The sequence below is a fragment of the Mustela putorius genome, unplaced genomic scaffold (assembly GCF_011764305.1).
Source record: "Mustela putorius furo isolate JIRA1106 unplaced genomic scaffold, ASM1176430v1.1 tig00000145_pilon_pilon_pilon, whole genome shotgun sequence".
Classification (NCBI taxonomy): Eukaryota; Metazoa; Chordata; class Mammalia; order Carnivora; family Mustelidae; genus Mustela; species Mustela putorius.
The window spans coordinates 28,514,924-28,531,910 of record NW_025421294.1 but is presented as its reverse complement, the minus strand read 5'-3'; the positions used below and the strand labels follow the sequence as shown (position 1 = coordinate 28,531,910).

Below are 16,987 nucleotides of genomic sequence, written 5' to 3'. Positions count from 1 at the left end.
CATTACATGAACCGAAGGCAGATGCTTAACCAACTGAGCCACCCAGGCACCCAACTTTGTGCCTCTTAAGCAGTTTTCCTTCTTGGGGCAGCTAGAGACCCCATGGACATATCTCACCCCATAGCCTGTTAGCATCCCAAGGGCAGAGCCCTTACCTAAAGTTGGCCAAGAGAGTACACAGGGTTGTCAAAAATGACTAAATTAGGGGCCTCCTCAGAACTGGGGGGGGGGGCGGAAAACCCAAAGCAAACAGTGCTTACCTGAGACAGCCAGACACCAAGTGTTTAGGGGAGCCCAGTCATGGAGCCTACAAGGGCCATTCAAGGACATCCCTGGAGGACAATGGCTGAGAGTGAAGACAGCACCAGGAAGGGCCTCAAGCGAAAGCCTGCCCACAATTCCATGCCCTTCAAACACATCACTCCCCTCCAGTGATGCAGCTGCTACCCCCAAACCACCTAAGCAGCTCCTTTTCTGGGAAGCCTAGGGAAACAAAAAACCTTCCAAAGGAGGATGGGAAGAGGCAGTGCAGCCAGAGACATGGCCCCAGAGGGGAAGGAATGAGTGACACCTGGAAGGACAAGACACCACCCTTCTTCTAGACTCAATTTGGGGGCCACTGCTTCCAGAAAGACCTCCTGACATCCCAGAATGAGGCTGGGGACCTTTCTGTTCTCACCCCATACTTGGCACTGCCTGCTGTCGTCCTGGGGCTGTGTCCCAGGCCCAGGCTTCCTCAGGCAGGAGGCTCCTCCTCAGGGCTTGCTGTTCAGAGAACTCCTCGCACCACACCGTGGGGTAGAGAGGCATGTTTGTCTGCCAGGACCTTAAGGAGTTTTCGGAGCAAGGCACGGCCCCATCCCCCATCTGGGCCACCCGCCCCCCCACTCGCTCCCCTAGTCCCTCATCAGGCTGGGGCGCCGCCCGGTAGATGCGACTTCAAAGGACCTGTGCCTGAGCTTCCGCGGCCCATGTCGGGTCCGTGGCCCTCAGAGCGAGGCCAGGGCAGGATCCCCGTCGTCGGGGCTGTGCTAGTCCCGGGGTCTCCGCGACCGCGCCGGGGGTGCGGGGCTCTAGGCGCTGGAGCCAAGGGGCGGGTCCTCAGAGCCCCCCGAAGTGGGCGGGTCCGGCTGGCCGCGGGGCCAATCCGGGAGCGAGGGGAACGGGGGCGGGGGCCGGGTGGAGCGGGGTTCGGGGGCGGGCGGGCCGGGGGCGGGGCGCGGCGTCCAGGCGGCGGCGGCGGTGGCGGTGGCCGTGGCGGCAGCTCCTCAGTGTCCGGCTCAGGCTCCGGCTGCGGCTCCGGCCCGTGATGCCCCATTCCGTGACCCTGCGCGGCCCTTCGCCCTGGGGCTTCCGCCTAGTAGGCGGCCGGGACTTCAGCGCACCCCTCACCATCTCGCGGGTGAGTCCGGCGGCCACGGGGCGGCGGGGAGGTCTTCGATCTGAGACCCTGTCCTCGCGGTCCACCCGAAACCCAGATCCCCGACGTCCCTGAGGTTCGAAAGCCAAAGACTGGCCTGGGCGACACATGGCCTCTGGAGGCTTCCAAGCAGGGCAGTACTGTCCCAACCCCCTCTCTCCCTGCACCGGGCCTGCCTGTCCTATCCCTTGAAGGAAACCCCCACCCCAGTTCAAACACCAGCCTTCCTGCTGGTCTTATTTTGGGGGAGTTGCTGCAGGCCGGGGAAGGAGCTCACTGGGCCAGGGGTCTGGACAGATCTACAGAGGCCAGGAAATGCTGCTTAAACTGAACCCAGCCTGAGCATTTGGGGCAAAATGACTGAGAACCCCTTCTCCTATCAAAGGTCCCTGCCAGTAGAGCTGGGTAACCCCAGGGAGGTCTGGGGTCCTCTCTGAATATGAAAAGGAGAAGATCCATTCACTTCCTCACTCTAGTTTTGGTCAGACTCTCATCTGTGACCTCAATTGTCCTAAGGGGAAGTGACCAAGAGAAATTTTGGGCTTCCAGGGGAAGGAGAGACTTGACTGTGAGGTTTTGAGACCCCTCCGCACAAGACCACACAAGGCTAGGGGCCAGAATAACCTCGGCCCAGTTTCTCTGATTTCCAGGGCCATTCATTGCCCCAGACTTAGGACAGAGGAGAAAGAGGAGTGGGCACAGCCCTGCGGGGTTGGCTAATCTGGGGAGACAGAGGAGCTGAGGAAGGGATTCAGGCCCTGTCAGAAGGGGTGCCCAGTCTCAGGGAGACAGGATCCTGGTCTGGCTTCAGGGTTCCTTAGTTTGAAGGGCTAAAAAAGGGAGTCAGACTCTGCCTTTGGGGATCTCAGACTAGGGGACAAAAGAGGACAAAACCCAGGTCCTGCCCTTGAAGGGTCTTGCTCTGGAAGGAAGAGCGAAGGGACCTGGGGCCATTTGAGGACCATCCTTTATACATACAGGCTGCCTTTGGAGGCCTGAATCAGGAGAACTGAGAATCACCTTCCCCCACTGTGTTGCCACCTCTCTCTGTGGAGGCTGGACCAAGCTGGCTGGGCTTTCAGAGGTTTCTTTCTGCTACTTGGAAGTGGGTGGGTACCCGGTGGAGTAAAAAATCACGGAATCCCATTTCTGGGGACCAGGGTGACAGGCAGGCCCAGCTGTCCTGGGAGACTTCCCCCATCTGCCCTTACCCCATGGTCACCAGGTTCCTGGGGCTAAGTGAGGTGGGCCTTCAACACATCTTTCATCTCCCAGGACATCAACACAGCCTTTCATCTCCCACTTCCCTGAGGGGGACTGGTGTGTGTGTGTGTGTGTGTGTGTGTGTGTGTGTGCGCGCGTGCGCCTCTGTGTCTGTCTGCATGTATGCCTTGCTGTGTGTCCGCCAAGGCGGGCTGGTGGGGGTGCTAGGCCAGCCAGCAGTCCAGGCACCCTGGGCGTGAGGCCGCTGACAGGCTCAGTGGCGGCGGCTGACGGCCACAGGCGGCGGGGAGCAGAGACATCTGTTGCCCACGCGGCTGCTGGCCCATGGAGGAAAGGCCTCCACACGTCACAGTGGCAGCAGCAGTGGCGGCCTTGTTTGGAGCTAACTGGGATGCAGGCCCCTGGCCGGCAGGCAGGCAGGCTGGGAGAGGGTTTGCCAGGAAGAATCCCCTCCTTGTCCCCCAAAGTCATGCGGCAGCAGCTCAGGCCTAAGGAACCAGGATGCCTGAGCCTGGATTTGGGGGGGATCTGGGAAGATCTTTGAGGCTGGGGAGACACAGGCCACAGCTTGCCCAGCAGGTATGTTAAGGGCAGATCTACAGACACGGATGATGTGTGAGAGTGTCTTTACCAAGGGGGCTCAAGACCCAACCTCTTCCATGCTTCTAGAGCCGTGTCCCCCCATCCCCCGCCCACCCTGCTGTGAGGACAGCCACACTCAGAGACAGGGATGAGGCTGGCTGCCTGGCGGAGCTACGGCCTTACACCTTCAGCCCATGAAGCCTGGCGGAGGCCCCAAGAACCCTGGTCTGGGCTTCTTCCCCTATGAACTACAGTGATTGGCGGCCGTGGCTGAGCGTCCATAGCATTCCAGGCCCCACCCTAATTTGTGCTGGTATCAGCTCCCCCCCACCATGTGCTCAACCCACTGTGGGGGCTTTTTGCCCTGATTGCCTCAGATAGTCCTCACAAGAGCTCTTAATAGTAAGGGCTCCCACTGGGCTCACATTATAGATGGGGATACTGAGGCTCAGAGAGGCCAGGGTGCATCCAGAGAAGCAGAGCAGGGACAGGAATCCAGGCCTGCCCGGCACTTGCTGTGACTATACGGGACAATATGTCCCCAGACTCTGTGACTTCCAGTCCACCACAGTGTCTAGGCTTGGCAGAGTGGAGCAGGGGCCGGGAATGTAAAGGGGCTGGGAAAGCTACAGGTGAGGAGCCTGCTTTGTGCAACTGACCTCGCTGTACCCCTCTCCCTTCCTTCTGTCTATTTATCCTGCATTCAGCAGCCAGAGGGAGAGGCCTGAGTTAAACTGTGTCCTGTGACTTCCCTGCTTAGAACCCTCCATAGTTCCCAACCACCCAGGAGAAATGACAGCTTCTTACCTGGGCCTACAAGACCCGCAGGTCAGGTCCCTGCTTCTTCTCTGACTTTTCTCCCACTCTCCTCTCACTAATGATGCTTCAATCCCAGAAGACTGCTTTTATTCTCTCTCCGAGTGAGCCATTATACATGCTGACCTTTTTACCTGTGATACTCTCTCTCCCCTAGGAGAGTCTCTCCCCTCACTCCCTTTCTTCAGCAAATCACACAGGGGTTAGTGGATAGACTTGGAACCAGCTGGCTTGCAGTGAAATCCTGACTCTGCCATTTATCAGTTGAACATCCTTCTGCACTTCTCTGGACCTCAGTTTCCTCACCTAAGAAATGGGCTTTCCTGGAGGACTGAGACAATGCTTATAAAGGCAGTTGGGAGAGTCACGGTTTCCTGGCCTCATGCCCTCTCTGACCAGAACTCCCCGAGCTAGTGGAGCTGGCAGAGTCCCAGCCACCCCTGCTTTCAAGAACTTCCTCTACCCACAGGGGCCTGAATGCACCCCTTGTCCTGGCTGAGTCATCGTGCAGCTAGCCACCCCCCTGAAAAAGAAGACTTCTCTCCAGCATGGGGACTGGGGCAAGGTGCCCCTTCCCCCAAGCCTCCCTTACTTCATTTCTAGGAAGAGAACAGCCTTTGTCTCATCAGGTGGTTGAAAAGTTGCCATGAACTAGTTATGGGTAAAGCACTGAGCCCAGGCCATTTCACAGAGCATGTGTCCACAAAGGAGAGGGACCTGGAGCAGGGCCTTGAGTGGAGGGTGGGATAATGCCCAGTAGGTCCTTCCCCCAGGATGATAGGCTTGTGCAGGTGCCTAGGCCCTGTGGATGAGCATTCGTGGTGGGCTGGTTGCTGAGGGGGCCATGCTCCAGAAAAATATTCCTTGGGCAGCCTATTTCAGGGCGGGCCAGCTTCAGCGCTGCCCACACCAGGATTCCAGCCAAGGAGCTGCCAGCACCTCGGCTTTGTCCACTCACTACTGAAAACTGGATAGGCTGAGCCTAGCTGGGCTTTCAGGAGCTCCCAACTCCAGCAATAGGAATGGGGTAGCTGGAAGCTCTTGAGGACACCACTGGAGAGGCCGGGTAGGAATGAGGGCACCTATACTCTGGCTGATTCAGTTGGTACAGCATGTGACTTTGATCTTACAGTTGTAAGTTTGAGCCCCATATCAGGCATAGAAATTACTGCAAAAAAAAAATTTTTTTTTTAATAAGGGGGCCTAAAGTTTCTTTCCAAAGGCGGTACTGGGACTGGGGAAAGGGTGAAGAGTGCCCTGTTGCCTGAATTCCCCTGGGCTCCTTACTCTGGCCTCTCTGTTAGCCTATCCTCAACCCCATGTGGCCCTCGTCAGGGCACCAGCATTGTAAGAAGCTCCAGATATGGACACCATTTGCCTGGAGTCAATAGTAGCACTGGGGTGGCCTGATAGAGTGTCTGTCCTGCTGATGAAGTGGAGGTCAAATAGCGACTCAGGAGTGCAGTCAGGCAGGCAACGGGAAGTACATGGTCCTGGACTTGCCTGGGGAGGTGATGACACAGACCCAGAATGAGGCGCTAACAATGTTAGGGGAGCAAAGTGGTAAAGGGGTACACAGAGGACTATGAGAGCCCGAAGAAGAGGTTCCTAGGGGAAATGCCTTCTCTGCTAAGATGTGAAGGTGAGAAGGAAAAAGCTGGTAATTAGGGTTTGAGGTCAAAGGAAAGAGTGTTCCAGCTAGAAAGACGAGTATCTGCAGAAGCATGGAGGTGAGAATTATCTGGGGCTGTCGGTAGCACCTGGATATTCAGTTGGTCTGGATAGAATGTGGGGAGGTGGAGGTGAATGTGGGGGTTAGGGATGAAAGGAAATGAGTAGGGAGACAAGGAAATATCGGGTTAAGGGACTGCCATGCTGTGTGTCTGGGTAGGGCCCTGACTATGTAGGGTATATGTGACATGTCCATGCTTTGTATGTATCTGGGAGCCTATGTGTCCCCGAGTATCCCTTGCATGTCCGTGGGCACATATGCAAGCGACAAGTGTTGCTTGGGACTGGGACATCCCACTTGTCCCAGTCCCAAGGAAGGCCCGGTTACATGCCCTCATACCCCAGAGGTCCTTCAGGTGTTGGAATTGGGGGTGTTTACAACAGAGGCTGTGGCAAGACCACATGGGAACTCAACCAGTCTTGGGGCTGGCCCACCCACAGGTCATGTGGGCAGAAGGGCTGCACAGCCCAGGTTCTGAGGTTGGAGGAGGTCCAGGCCCGAGACCACAGTAAGGCCACATAATGGCCGATGCCCAGTCCTCTGGCTTGTCCCTTTACAGGTCCATGCTGGCAGCAAGGCTGCACTGGCTGCCCTGTGCCCCGGAGACCTGATCCAGGCCATCAATGGGGAAAGCACAGAGCTCATGACGCACCTGGAGGCGCAGAATCGCATCAAGGGCTGCCACGACCACCTCACACTCTCTGTGAGCAGGTATGCACAGGGTAGGCTGGCCTGGGGCGCGGGGGGTGGAATGAAGGGGAGGATAAGTCAGGAATAGTCAGCATCCTCAGACAGCCCGGCTCCACACAGCCTCTCTGCCTCAGCTCCATGGCACCCCAGTCCTAGGAACTAGTGCTTTCCCAGGGGCACGACAGACACTGTTTGGAGAGGGTGGTGCTTAAGAAGGAAAGAGGCCCCCTGTTAGCTCAGGACTGGAAATCTGTTGAGGGACTTATGGGAGGGGACAGGCAGCCCAAATCAACGATGAAATAAGACCTTGGGCAGCCTCTGGGGATGGGGGCAGTGATTTCAGTCTTCCCACCCCTGAGTGAGTGATCCTTTTGCTGATCATTTCAAAGTGGTTTCTTGTTCCACACCTCATTTAACCTTTAGACCTGCTTGATAAAATGGAAGCTGGGGTGGTCCTTATATTACAGATGAGATAGCTGAGGCCCAGAAAGGTTAGTGGGTGCCTAAAGTTCCTCAGCAAGGGAGTGGGAAAGCAAAGCTTGTCCTCAGGTGTCTCTCACTCCTAGGAGTGGCTGCCACCACTCCTGCCCCCACAAGGCTGCCCTGCCTCGGCTGGCGCCACCATGCCTCATGCCTCTGCAACAGATTCTGATTCAATCTGGATGCTAGGGACTGTATCATGCCATATTGCCTACATGAAGGGGGAGGATTGGGGTTCCCCAGGCCGTGTGTGTGCCTTATAAATGATCTAGGATGGAAGGTCCACCTGAGGTGTCCCTAGCCCCAGTCAGGCACTAGGTCTTGGTTAGCTGTAAAGGCAGGTGGCCAGGTCCTGGCTGAGTGGGATCTCCCTTCCCCCTATCTTGCTTGGATCCAGAGAAGTCAGACAGAACTGCTTAGCTCTGCCACGTTCACTGCTAACAGGGACTTTCCATGACCCTCCTGTGGACGTGTGTCAGCAAAGTTTCTCCAAACCACAACACGGCTAACTATGCGTTAGAGCTGGCAGGGCTGGGAGCCATTAAACATGTTAGGAAGGCTTCTGAGAGCCTCCATGTGCGTCTGGCCTGGTTGTGGGTCCAGGTTGGGGTCAGGACCCCTGACTGTGCTCTTGAAGCTGAGTGCAACTCCAAGGGCAATGGGCCCTGGCCTGGGAGTTCAGCAGAGCTGGTTCTAATCCAGACTCTGTGGGATCTTAGGTATACCAGATGACCTCTATGAGCCTGAGTTTTCTTCTCCACCAAACAGGATCACATTCATCGCCCTCTCCCAGACTGAGGTATAGTCTGGCTGGGGGAAACATCAGCACTGCTCTGCCCACGAGTGGCCTCTGCGGCTGCCCCACTTGGCTGGTTTCCTTGGCCCTGACTCACCTCCGGCCTTCATTTTGCATTGCTAAAGAAGGGAAGCCCTGGTAGAGTGGGGTGGGGGAGGCAGTGGGAGCTTGTAGGGGGCCTGAGTCAGGAGGTTCCCAGAGGGAATGATGTCAGGGGAGGGCAGCAGGATGGGGGCAGGGTGGAGGTTCCCTTTCCTTCCTTCCTTCCTTTCCTGGTCATTTGTTCCAAGCCAAGCATGGATGGAGCCACAGAGTCCCCTAATCTGTTCTACTCTGCCCCCGAATGCTGCCTGGCCATGGACCAGGTGAGAGCATACTCTCTACTATCACAGATCTGGGTTCAATTCCCAGCTCTGCACTGGAGAACTGTGGTGTCCTCCAGCAAGTGATTTAATCTCAAAGTCCTCAGTTTCCTCAGCTCTAAAATGGGACCATCTTATGATTGGGAGATTAAATGCTTATGATGTACTGGGTTTGCTTAGGGTGAAAATCTGGGGTCCTGTCTTCCAGCCTCCACCTCCTAGTGCTCACACATGCAGATTCTGAGAAATTAAGAAGGCCACCTTGACCCTCTGGGCTAGCATTTCTTCTGGGCACCATCCACAAGGCCTCTGACCCTGCTCTCTGACCTTCCTGCTAGGAGAGGACCTGTGCTCCTCAGACCCCCCTCAGCATGGTTTCTGTGGAGGATCAGCCTGTTGAGCTGACTGGAGAGAGCTATTCTGTGCCCCTGCCCACAGAGTTTGACCCAGACCAGTTCCCTGCTTATTTACAGAGGGGTCTAACCCTCCACAGACTTCTCCACAGGAAGAGAAGTGAAGGAAGGGCCCAACTTTCTTGCTATACTTATTTTGTTTAGAACTCAGAGCCAGTTATCCAACAATCCAAGCTAACCCATACTTTCTGGGCATGTTCTCTAGGCCCAGAACCTTTCTGGCATCGGCTCCAAACCCAGGCTTCTGGTGAGGTCTGTGTTGCCCATTGTATATGTTACAGGATGCAATTACATGGCCCACCCTTGGGCTGTCGTTTTGCTTAAAAATGGTAGATGCTGCCACCTGTCCAGCCTGAAGTGAAGGCCTATGGATGGAGATTGAATAAGCCTTCATTCTGATCTGCTGCCTTGGGCTACGCTCTTTGCTCTGGGTACTTTGTGCACTCTGATCTCCAGACCACAGGCTTGTACTTTTCTTCTGGGCAGAACTTCAGGGGAGTATAAGGTCGTCGTAGCCACATGTGATGTCCTAGACTGATCCCATCAGAGTTCTGAGCTGGCGGAGGCCAAAGGTGGAGCTGTGAGTTAGGGCAGTCACCGGGAGCCTGGATGAGAGGCTGGGGCCAGTGGGGATGGTGTTGCCCTCGGGCAGCAGAGCCTTGGTGGCACAGGCCTGCAGAAGGCTCTGGGGGAGAGAGGCTAGTCTGTACCGGCTTAAGGAATGGGCCATGGTGAGGAAGTGTAGAGGGAGTGTGGTCTACATGTGTAGATAGATAGTTAAAAATCCTTCAGTGAACTGCAGGGAGAGAGGCCGTGTTGAGCTGTTGGCCCAGTGGTGAGTTCTTGGAAAGCCCCAGGAGGCCTTTTGAGGTGAAGGGGGACATTATGCCCCTTTGGTCTAATGGGCCTCCCTTCACACCCACCTGTCAGTCCAGGGTCCATGCAACCTCCTGGCTTGCCTCCTCATAGGGCTACTGAATGGCAAGACTGGGCCCCAGGCCTGTAGTCTTTCAGCCCCGCCAGCCCCGCCTGCCCCACTTATGGCAGGTTTATGATGTTTTTCTCCCTCCTGAGTGGTGTTTGGCTTTTGGTTTCTATGGTGAAGCAGGAATTTCCTAATGGCCTGTTTCCCATCTGGGCTGGGCAGACATTGGTGATGACTCTGCCGGCAGCAAGAGGGGAGGCGCACCCCTCAAAGCCTCTATGTCACCTCCCCTAGAGCCCAGGGATGCTTGACCTCCAAGCCAGGCCAGAGGCTGTGGATGGAAGAGGATAAGCAGATGGGCTCCTCGCTGATCCACGTGTGAGGCCTGGCACGCCCTGCTATGAGCCCGCCTTCTTTTTTTGCTGAGGCCACGGAGAGGGTGAAAAAGTGGGGAAGTTGAAGGGCTTCTGTTGCATCCTGTCTGGGAATGAGACCAGAGAGGCCTGGAGCAGCTGGTGAGGATGGAACACATAGCCCCGCCCTAGGCAGGTGGCAGATCTGAGTTCTGTCTCCTCGCTACAACAGCTACCATCTGGTGCAGGGGCAAGTGCTGCGGTGGTGGCTTCTGCCATTCAGGGTGCCAGGCCTGGTCCTGGGTGGCTCTGGACCCCGAGCCCACCCCCTCTTAGCCATGGTTCCAGTCATGGTAGGCACAGTAAACAGATCTATCTGACCATCCTAATTCCTGTCACAGACCTGAAGGCAGGAGCTGGACCAGTGCCCCAGAGGACAGCAAGGCTCAGGCACAGAGGATCCATATTGACCCTGAGGCCCAGGTATGTATGGACACCACCTGGCCTGGCCTGGTTCAGAGCAAGCCCAGGGCAGAGGGGCCAGGCCTGCACTAGATGTCTTGCTGTCTAGCTTTCAGATGCCCAAACCAGAGACTGAAGCAGCAGACTTCTCTGGGCCATGTCCATGCCCCATCCTGTGCTCCCCAGGTGATAAACATCTGCTGGGGGCTCTGTCTGTACTCTAAATAGTCCTAGATTCTGAGACAAAGATACTTAGAATGGGCAGGAACGGGGCTAGGCCTTGGCTCAGGGCTACCTCACCCCCATTGCCCTAGCTGGGTTTCACTCTGGTGCTTAGTGATGCCAAACCAAGAGGAAGTCACTGGCTTGGGGGCTGGGTTGGGGAAAGCTGTAGGCTGTGGAGTGACCTCAGGCTGTTTGGGTATTCTTCTGTCTTATCTTAGCCTTGGGCACCCACGTGGCTAGAGCCAAACTCAGTCCTCAAGACTGACCTTAGAATATAAGGCACTTCAATGCCCTAAGGCTGAAGTTTTCTCCTGGCTGTCCTGTGATTGCACCCAGCAGACCTCAGGCCACAGTCACCTTTCCACATTTGACAGGAGTCACAACTATGATACTGTCTTCAAAGAAGGGTGGGGGGCAGGAAGGAGCTGCTCTAGGGCCTCATTTTGCCATGGACATGAGGGGTAGCCAAGGGGGCAGGGCTGAGGTATCCAGAGCCAGCTCAACATCCCTGGGCTACAGAGTTTGGAAAAGGTGGAGATTGGACTGCTCTGTGATGGAACCAGAACTGTGGGACTCAAAATGTGGGGCCATGGCCATCTAGGCCTGCTTGTGTCTACTTTCTTGCCATGGAGGCTTCCCTGTCGAGAAGGCCATCTCCCTCACCCTTTATCCCAATCCTCTCGTTCTGGTGTTTGTTCCTTAACTTACTTTTGCTGGAATCTCGGAGGCCAGATGCTTACTACATGCCAGAGAATGCCCATTATGAAAAGGAAGAGGTACTTAGCAGTTCTGGAATGGCAGAAGCCAAGGGCCTAAGGAGTCCAGAGTAGGCACATGGTTCACCTAAGCGTTCAGAGAGGGCTTCCTGGAGGAGGAAGTATCCAAGCCAAGACCTGCAGGACTAGGAAGAATCCGGCCAGCAACGAGGCATGGAGAAAGGCAGTGTGCAAGGAAGCACATGCAAAGCCACAGAAGTGAGACTGTGCATCACAGGTTCAGAAAAAAACAAGCTCCTGTGGGTGGGTGCGAGGACAGAGGCAAGGGATGAAGTGATGGGGCAGAACCACAGTCTTTTGGCTTCCTCTGTCCAGGACTTCAGCTGTCCTTGCACAGATTCGTAGCCACGCTTGTGTCTCCAGAGCGTGACCTGGTCCAAGGGGCCAGGGGTGAGCAGAGGTTGACAAGTCAGCCAGGCTTAACACAGGTCAGGCAGAAGGCAGCAGCATTGTGTAGGCCCCCAGCACACCTGTGAGGCCAGCTGTCACGTGTGAGTGCAGGGTGGATAGGGCAAGAGCACCTGAGTTTTGGAATCTGAATCTCAGCTCTAGTCCATCCTTCAGGAGGGGCTCAGGGCCAGGGCACCTGGGGATGGTGGGCTGGAGAGCAGCTGCCCCTGCCCCCACAATTTCCCTTACTGACCTCTTCAAAGGCCAGGCTGCCAGTGGCTCGCTCAGGCTGGAGTCAGAGGAATTTTCTCTAAGCAACAGGGCTGCCCCTCAGCTGCCATCCCCCTCTTGTGCTTAAAAGTCATGAGCTCCATGGGTGGTGACAGAAACACCCCCACCCAGCCTCCACAGGGCTGTGTCCTCAGTAACACAGACACAGGGCCCATTGTCCCCACAGTGCTCCCACCCTCTGCCTGCAGTGGGCAGTGGGTGGGCCCAGCCAGAGACATCAGAGGAGAAAACCACAGTTGGCCCTAAAATCAGCACAAAATACGCTGGCATGCACCCCCGATGCAAATAGGTTCTGCAGGTCATGTAGGGTAATAGGGGACCCTTCTTCCCTCAGGCCTTACTTATATGGGAACACAAGAGGCATTTGGTCCAGCCCAGGGCAGAGGAAGGGTGACAATAAGGGAAGGTTTCCTGGAGAGGATGGTATTTAAGCTGAGAACCAGGTAATGGGTTAAAGCAAGCCGGGTAGAGCAGGAAGCCCTTGCACACTCATCCTGTCCTCTCCAGACTGGCAGGGAGCTGGGGTTTGGCCTCCCGGAGTTGGCACCTCATCCTCTGGAGTCAATGCCCACCTCTCAGGGTGCGTCCCAGGATTTTTTTTCTTTAAATATTTTATTTATTTATTTGAGAGTGAGCAGGGAAAGGGAGAAGCAGACTCCCCACTGAGCAGGGAGACTGATGGAGGCTCCATCCCAGGACACTGGGATCATGACCTGAGCTAAAGGCAGGTGCTTAATCGACCAAGCCACCCAGGTGTCCTGAGTGTCCCAGATTTTGACCACGGTCACGTGAGAGCTGATGAACAAGCAGGCAGTTACCCCCATTCTGCTGATTTTCCCACTGAGGCTTCAACAACCAAATCAAACAGCTGGCAGGTACTCAGAGACGGGGAGCACGTGGCACCAGGTGCACTACACACAAAGTGGGGGACATCCAGAAATAGGAATAAGAACTCAGGAATGCCCATGACAGCCCAAGCATCAGCTGTGTGCCAGGCACTATGCTAAGTGCTTTGCAAGCAACTGTCTCATTTTATCCCCACAAGGAACTTAGGATGTAGAGACCATCACATTCCCCCATTTAACAGATAAAGAAACAGATTCAGAGAGATGATAGAAGTGTGGGACTCATACCGAGACTGAGGTCACCATGTGTGTCCTAACTACTGAGTTCAGACCGAGAGAGGCAGCTGCATGGGTGGCCCTGGGGGGAGCAGTGGCTCTGATGACCCTGTAGTGGACTCCCACACCCTGCTGGGTGAGTGAGGGCCTCCTTCCTCCAGGACCTTCTGACTCCCCTTCCTGTCCCAGCCTCCTCCTTACCAGGCCCAGCCCTGCCCCCACAGCCCACGGCCCATCTGGTCCCCATTATAGGCCAGGCCAGCCTTGCCTGCCCGCCTGCCCTACAGACACATGTGCAAAAGTGCTCGGGTTTCTCAGGGGCTTTTGTTCAGCCCAGTGGGGAAGAGGGTTTTCCTTCTGTGATTGCCTCACTGATGGGGCCCACCTGGGCAGCGAGACCTTCCCCTTTGTCTGTGGAGGTGAGGGAAATGGGGCCCCACCCCACTCAGTGGCTGGTTTGCCCATTCCCCAAGCTCCCAGCCAGCTCCGAGGCTGCAGAAAAAGCGGGGGCAGTCAGGACAAAGCTCTGCAGGCTCCCCTGTGCCCCAGTGCTGGAGGCTGCCTGAATCCAGCACAGTCTCTGAGTATCTGCAACTGTGTCTGTGTAATTAGGTATATGTCGGTGAACTGGCTAGACCTTGTGTGTTGTCTTCGTATGTGTGTTTGTGAAAGTTCTCATAAGAGTGTGCGTGCCTCTGTGTGCCTGCAAGCCAGGGGCAGCATAGCCCTGGACTCTACAGAGACGAAGATCCGCAGTCCCCATTCAGATCCACACCCACAGAGATATGGCCCTTTTCTCCCGAGCTGAGGAGACATGGTCAAGGCATTTCCCCAAATGTTTCAGCCTAGGGCACCAGGCTGGCCATGGAGTAGTAGGGTGGCGAGCCTTGAGCCTGGGCCAGCCACTGGCCCTCATCTGCTTTGCCTGTAGAAGGCACACATACTGTCCTGCAGAACATGAAATGGAGGCAAAGGGACAGGCCTGAAGGGGGCTAACCTCACAATGATGCCTCTGAACCTCAGTCTGCCCCCCAACTCCATTGTGTGCTTTGGGCACACAGTGATTGATGACTTTTCCTGGTTGCAGGATGGGGCTTGCTTTTTCATGTTCCCAGCTACAGGCCCGTACAATACCCAACACAGTTCTGACAGGTGAGAAGGCCTGGCACCAGGAGCATCTCTGCAAGGAAGCCACAAACTCTGCTCCAGTCACGCTGGCCTTAAAAGGTTACTTGGAATGGTCGTGCCCCAACACCATCTGTCACAGGCACTGGTGGTCAGAATCACCACATGGTTCATGTGCCAAAGTTGAGTCTCAGGCATGTAGGTTTTTGTGTCTGACTTTCCACAGCCATTTCTCATTTCTTTTGGGGTTGAACTGGGCCCAAGTTGCAGTCCTTCCCTGGCTGGGCACCACAGCCCAAAGATGCCAGAGCAGGGGTAACCAGCCAACATCCCAGAAGGCCTGGCATAGCAGGGCAAGGATGGAATGTATAAGGAAGGGCCAGAAGCCCTATCCCAGATGGTTTCTCAGTGCCTCAGGCCTCTGTCTCTCCTAGGATGGCAGTCCAGTGACCAGCAGGAGGCCCTCAGCCACCGGGATTGAGCTAGAAGATGGCAGGCCAGGCCTGGGACCTCCTTATGGGCAGCCATCTCACCTCTCATTCCATCACAATGGCAGCAGCAATGAGGCTACCTTACTGACCCAAATGAGCACCCTGCATGTGTCTCCACTTAACAGGTAGTACAGAGAAGTGGCCTTTGAAGCCACACCCAGATCCCACCTTAATCCCAGATCTCTTCTCTCACTGGGTCACATCTTGACTCCTGACACTTGATCTTTGGGTCTTGGCTGGTTTCACTCTGAAAAACCTCACCAGACTCCTGAGCTGGCAGATGGAAGGCTGGTGCCACAACTGTGTCCTTTGGTGCATCTCTTTTACCCAGCACGGACACAGCCAGAGGTCTCCCGCGGAGCCGTGACTGCGGAGTGGACCTTGGCTCAGAGGTGTACAGGATGCTGCGGGAGCCGGCTGAGACCTTGACTTCGGAGCCCAAGCAGTCAGGCTCCTTCCGCTACTTGCAGGGCATCCTGGAGGCCGGGGAGGGCGGTAAGACTCCTGCCATCTTGCCCCACCTGCCTAACCACTCCCTCAGGTGCCCTGAAGAGTGCCGCCCGGCCCCCGCCCCTTTGCGACCCCACCCCTTCCTGCATCCCAGCCATCTACCCCAGCCTCTTCTCTTCCAAGAGTCCCACACTCCTCGCGGCGCCTCTGTCCGGATTCCCACTCCACCCCCGTCGCGGCTCCTCCCCCCTCCAAACCTCGTCCCCAGTCGCTGTGCTGGGTCCATCCCACACCGCGAAGAAGTGAAGTTCTCTTTTCTGACCTCTGCACCTGGCTCATGCCGCTTGCGCTCCGGCTTTCAGGGGAGCGGCCTGGGTCCAGCGGTGCCCGCAACCTCAAGCCCACGGCCAGCAAGCTGGGCACTCCGCTGAGTGGCCTGCAAGGACTGCCCGAGTGCACGCGCTGCGGCCACGGTATAGTGTGAGTACCCTCCCCTGCTTCCCCTATCCCCACCCCCGGCACTCCCCTGGCCCCGCCCGAGGCCCTGGATGGGAACATGCTCCCGAATCCGTCAGTCGCCAGAAGCAGTCCTCTCCCGGTTTCCCCATCAGGGGCACCATCGTCAAGGCGCGGGACAAGCTCTACCACCCCGAGTGCTTTATGTGCAGCGACTGCGGCCTGAACCTTAAGCAGCGCGGTTACTTCTTTCTGGACGAGCGGCTCTACTGCGAGAGCCACGCCAAGGCGCGCGTCAAGCCACCCGAGGGCTACGACGTGGTGGCAGTGTACCCCAATGCCAAGGTGGAGCTCGTCTGAGCTGCTCCCAGAACTTCCCGTCCCCGCTTCTGCTTTTAATGCCACCTCGCGGCCCGTGTAAATACGTGTTTGCCCCCTGCCTCTCTTAATAAATTCCCTCTGTTCAGCCTTGAACATGTCAGTGCCTCTGTTCAAGTGTCAAGCATGTTCTGGGCACTGGGGGCATTGGTAAGCAACACAGGTGCAGTGCTGTCTCAAGGAGGCCACAGCCTAGATGGATGGCAGACATAAATCTCAAGGGGCAGTCATAAAGGAGGTGAGACCTGGGGTGCCACGTCAAGGGGTTGGACGTCGGTGGAGTCAGGGAAGGTGGAGACAGGGAAGGTGTCAGCTGAGAACTGAGTAATGAGGGAATTGCTCTTCAGGGTGAGGAACTTTGTGTGCAAAGGTATGACAAGGGCGAGTACAGACTGGAAAGGTCCCATCTGGCCATGAGCAGAGCCAGGGCAGCCCCTAGGGCGCACCGTGGAAAGATCACCGGGACTGCCACGGACGGTAATCTGACTCCTGGCTTTGGCCCCCGCGGCGTTCTCACGGGTTTCTCCCCGTCTGCTTTTCCGCTCGCTGCCCACTTTATGCTTGCCCAGACCCCATTTCTTTCCCCTTCCCCTTTTTCCCCAGCAGGGGGAGCGCTTTGAGTGTCGGGAAGGGGCAGTGGGAGACGAGAAAAGCCCAAGCAAGGCGAGAGGAGGCGAGGCGGGGCGGGGTGGGGGGGGGGGGTAGGTTGGGGGAGAGGCAAGATAGGAAGAGGGGCCTAGGGCCGCACCCTTCGCTTAGCTCCTATCGCCAAAGCCAAGGGTAAACACACAAAACACACCCCTTCTCTGAGACCTGGCGGTTACAGGGCGATGAGGTGACCTGGAGCCTTTCACTGCTCAGTTGCACAAGCAGGCACAGGCTCGAACTTATTAAAAATATAAATGGTTATCAGAGTTGGTGAATTACGGCTGTTCACACACAACAAACTGTCCCAAACTCCAGGTCACACGGATCTGTGCTCTCCACAACGAGCTCCAGGCTGGAAGCAGCGTCATTTACTTAATCCGG

General features: G+C 56.3%; 1 protein-coding gene across 2 annotated transcripts; it reads left to right on the top strand.

Annotated features, from left to right (window-relative positions):
* Positions 1 to 1,212: 1,212 nt before the first annotated feature.
* PDLIM4 (PDZ and LIM domain 4) lies at positions 1,213 to 16,054 on the top strand. Of its 2 annotated transcripts, XM_004745019.3 has the most exons (7): positions 1,213 to 1,402; positions 6,334 to 6,485; positions 10,195 to 10,276; positions 14,618 to 14,799; positions 15,006 to 15,169; positions 15,487 to 15,604; positions 15,736 to 16,054. In XM_004745019.3, exons 1-7 carry the CDS (start codon positions 1,310 to 1,312, stop codon positions 15,938 to 15,940), a joined length of 996 nt encoding a protein of 331 aa, XP_004745076.2. In that variant the 5' UTR covers positions 1,213 to 1,309; the 3' UTR covers positions 15,941 to 16,054. The 2 variants fall into 2 exon arrangements, with proteins under 2 accessions (XP_004745076.2, XP_004745077.2); XM_004745020.3 differs by lacking the exon at positions 15,487 to 15,604 and having other exon boundaries at positions 15,736 to 15,926.
* Positions 16,055 to 16,987: the final 933 nt, after the last annotated feature.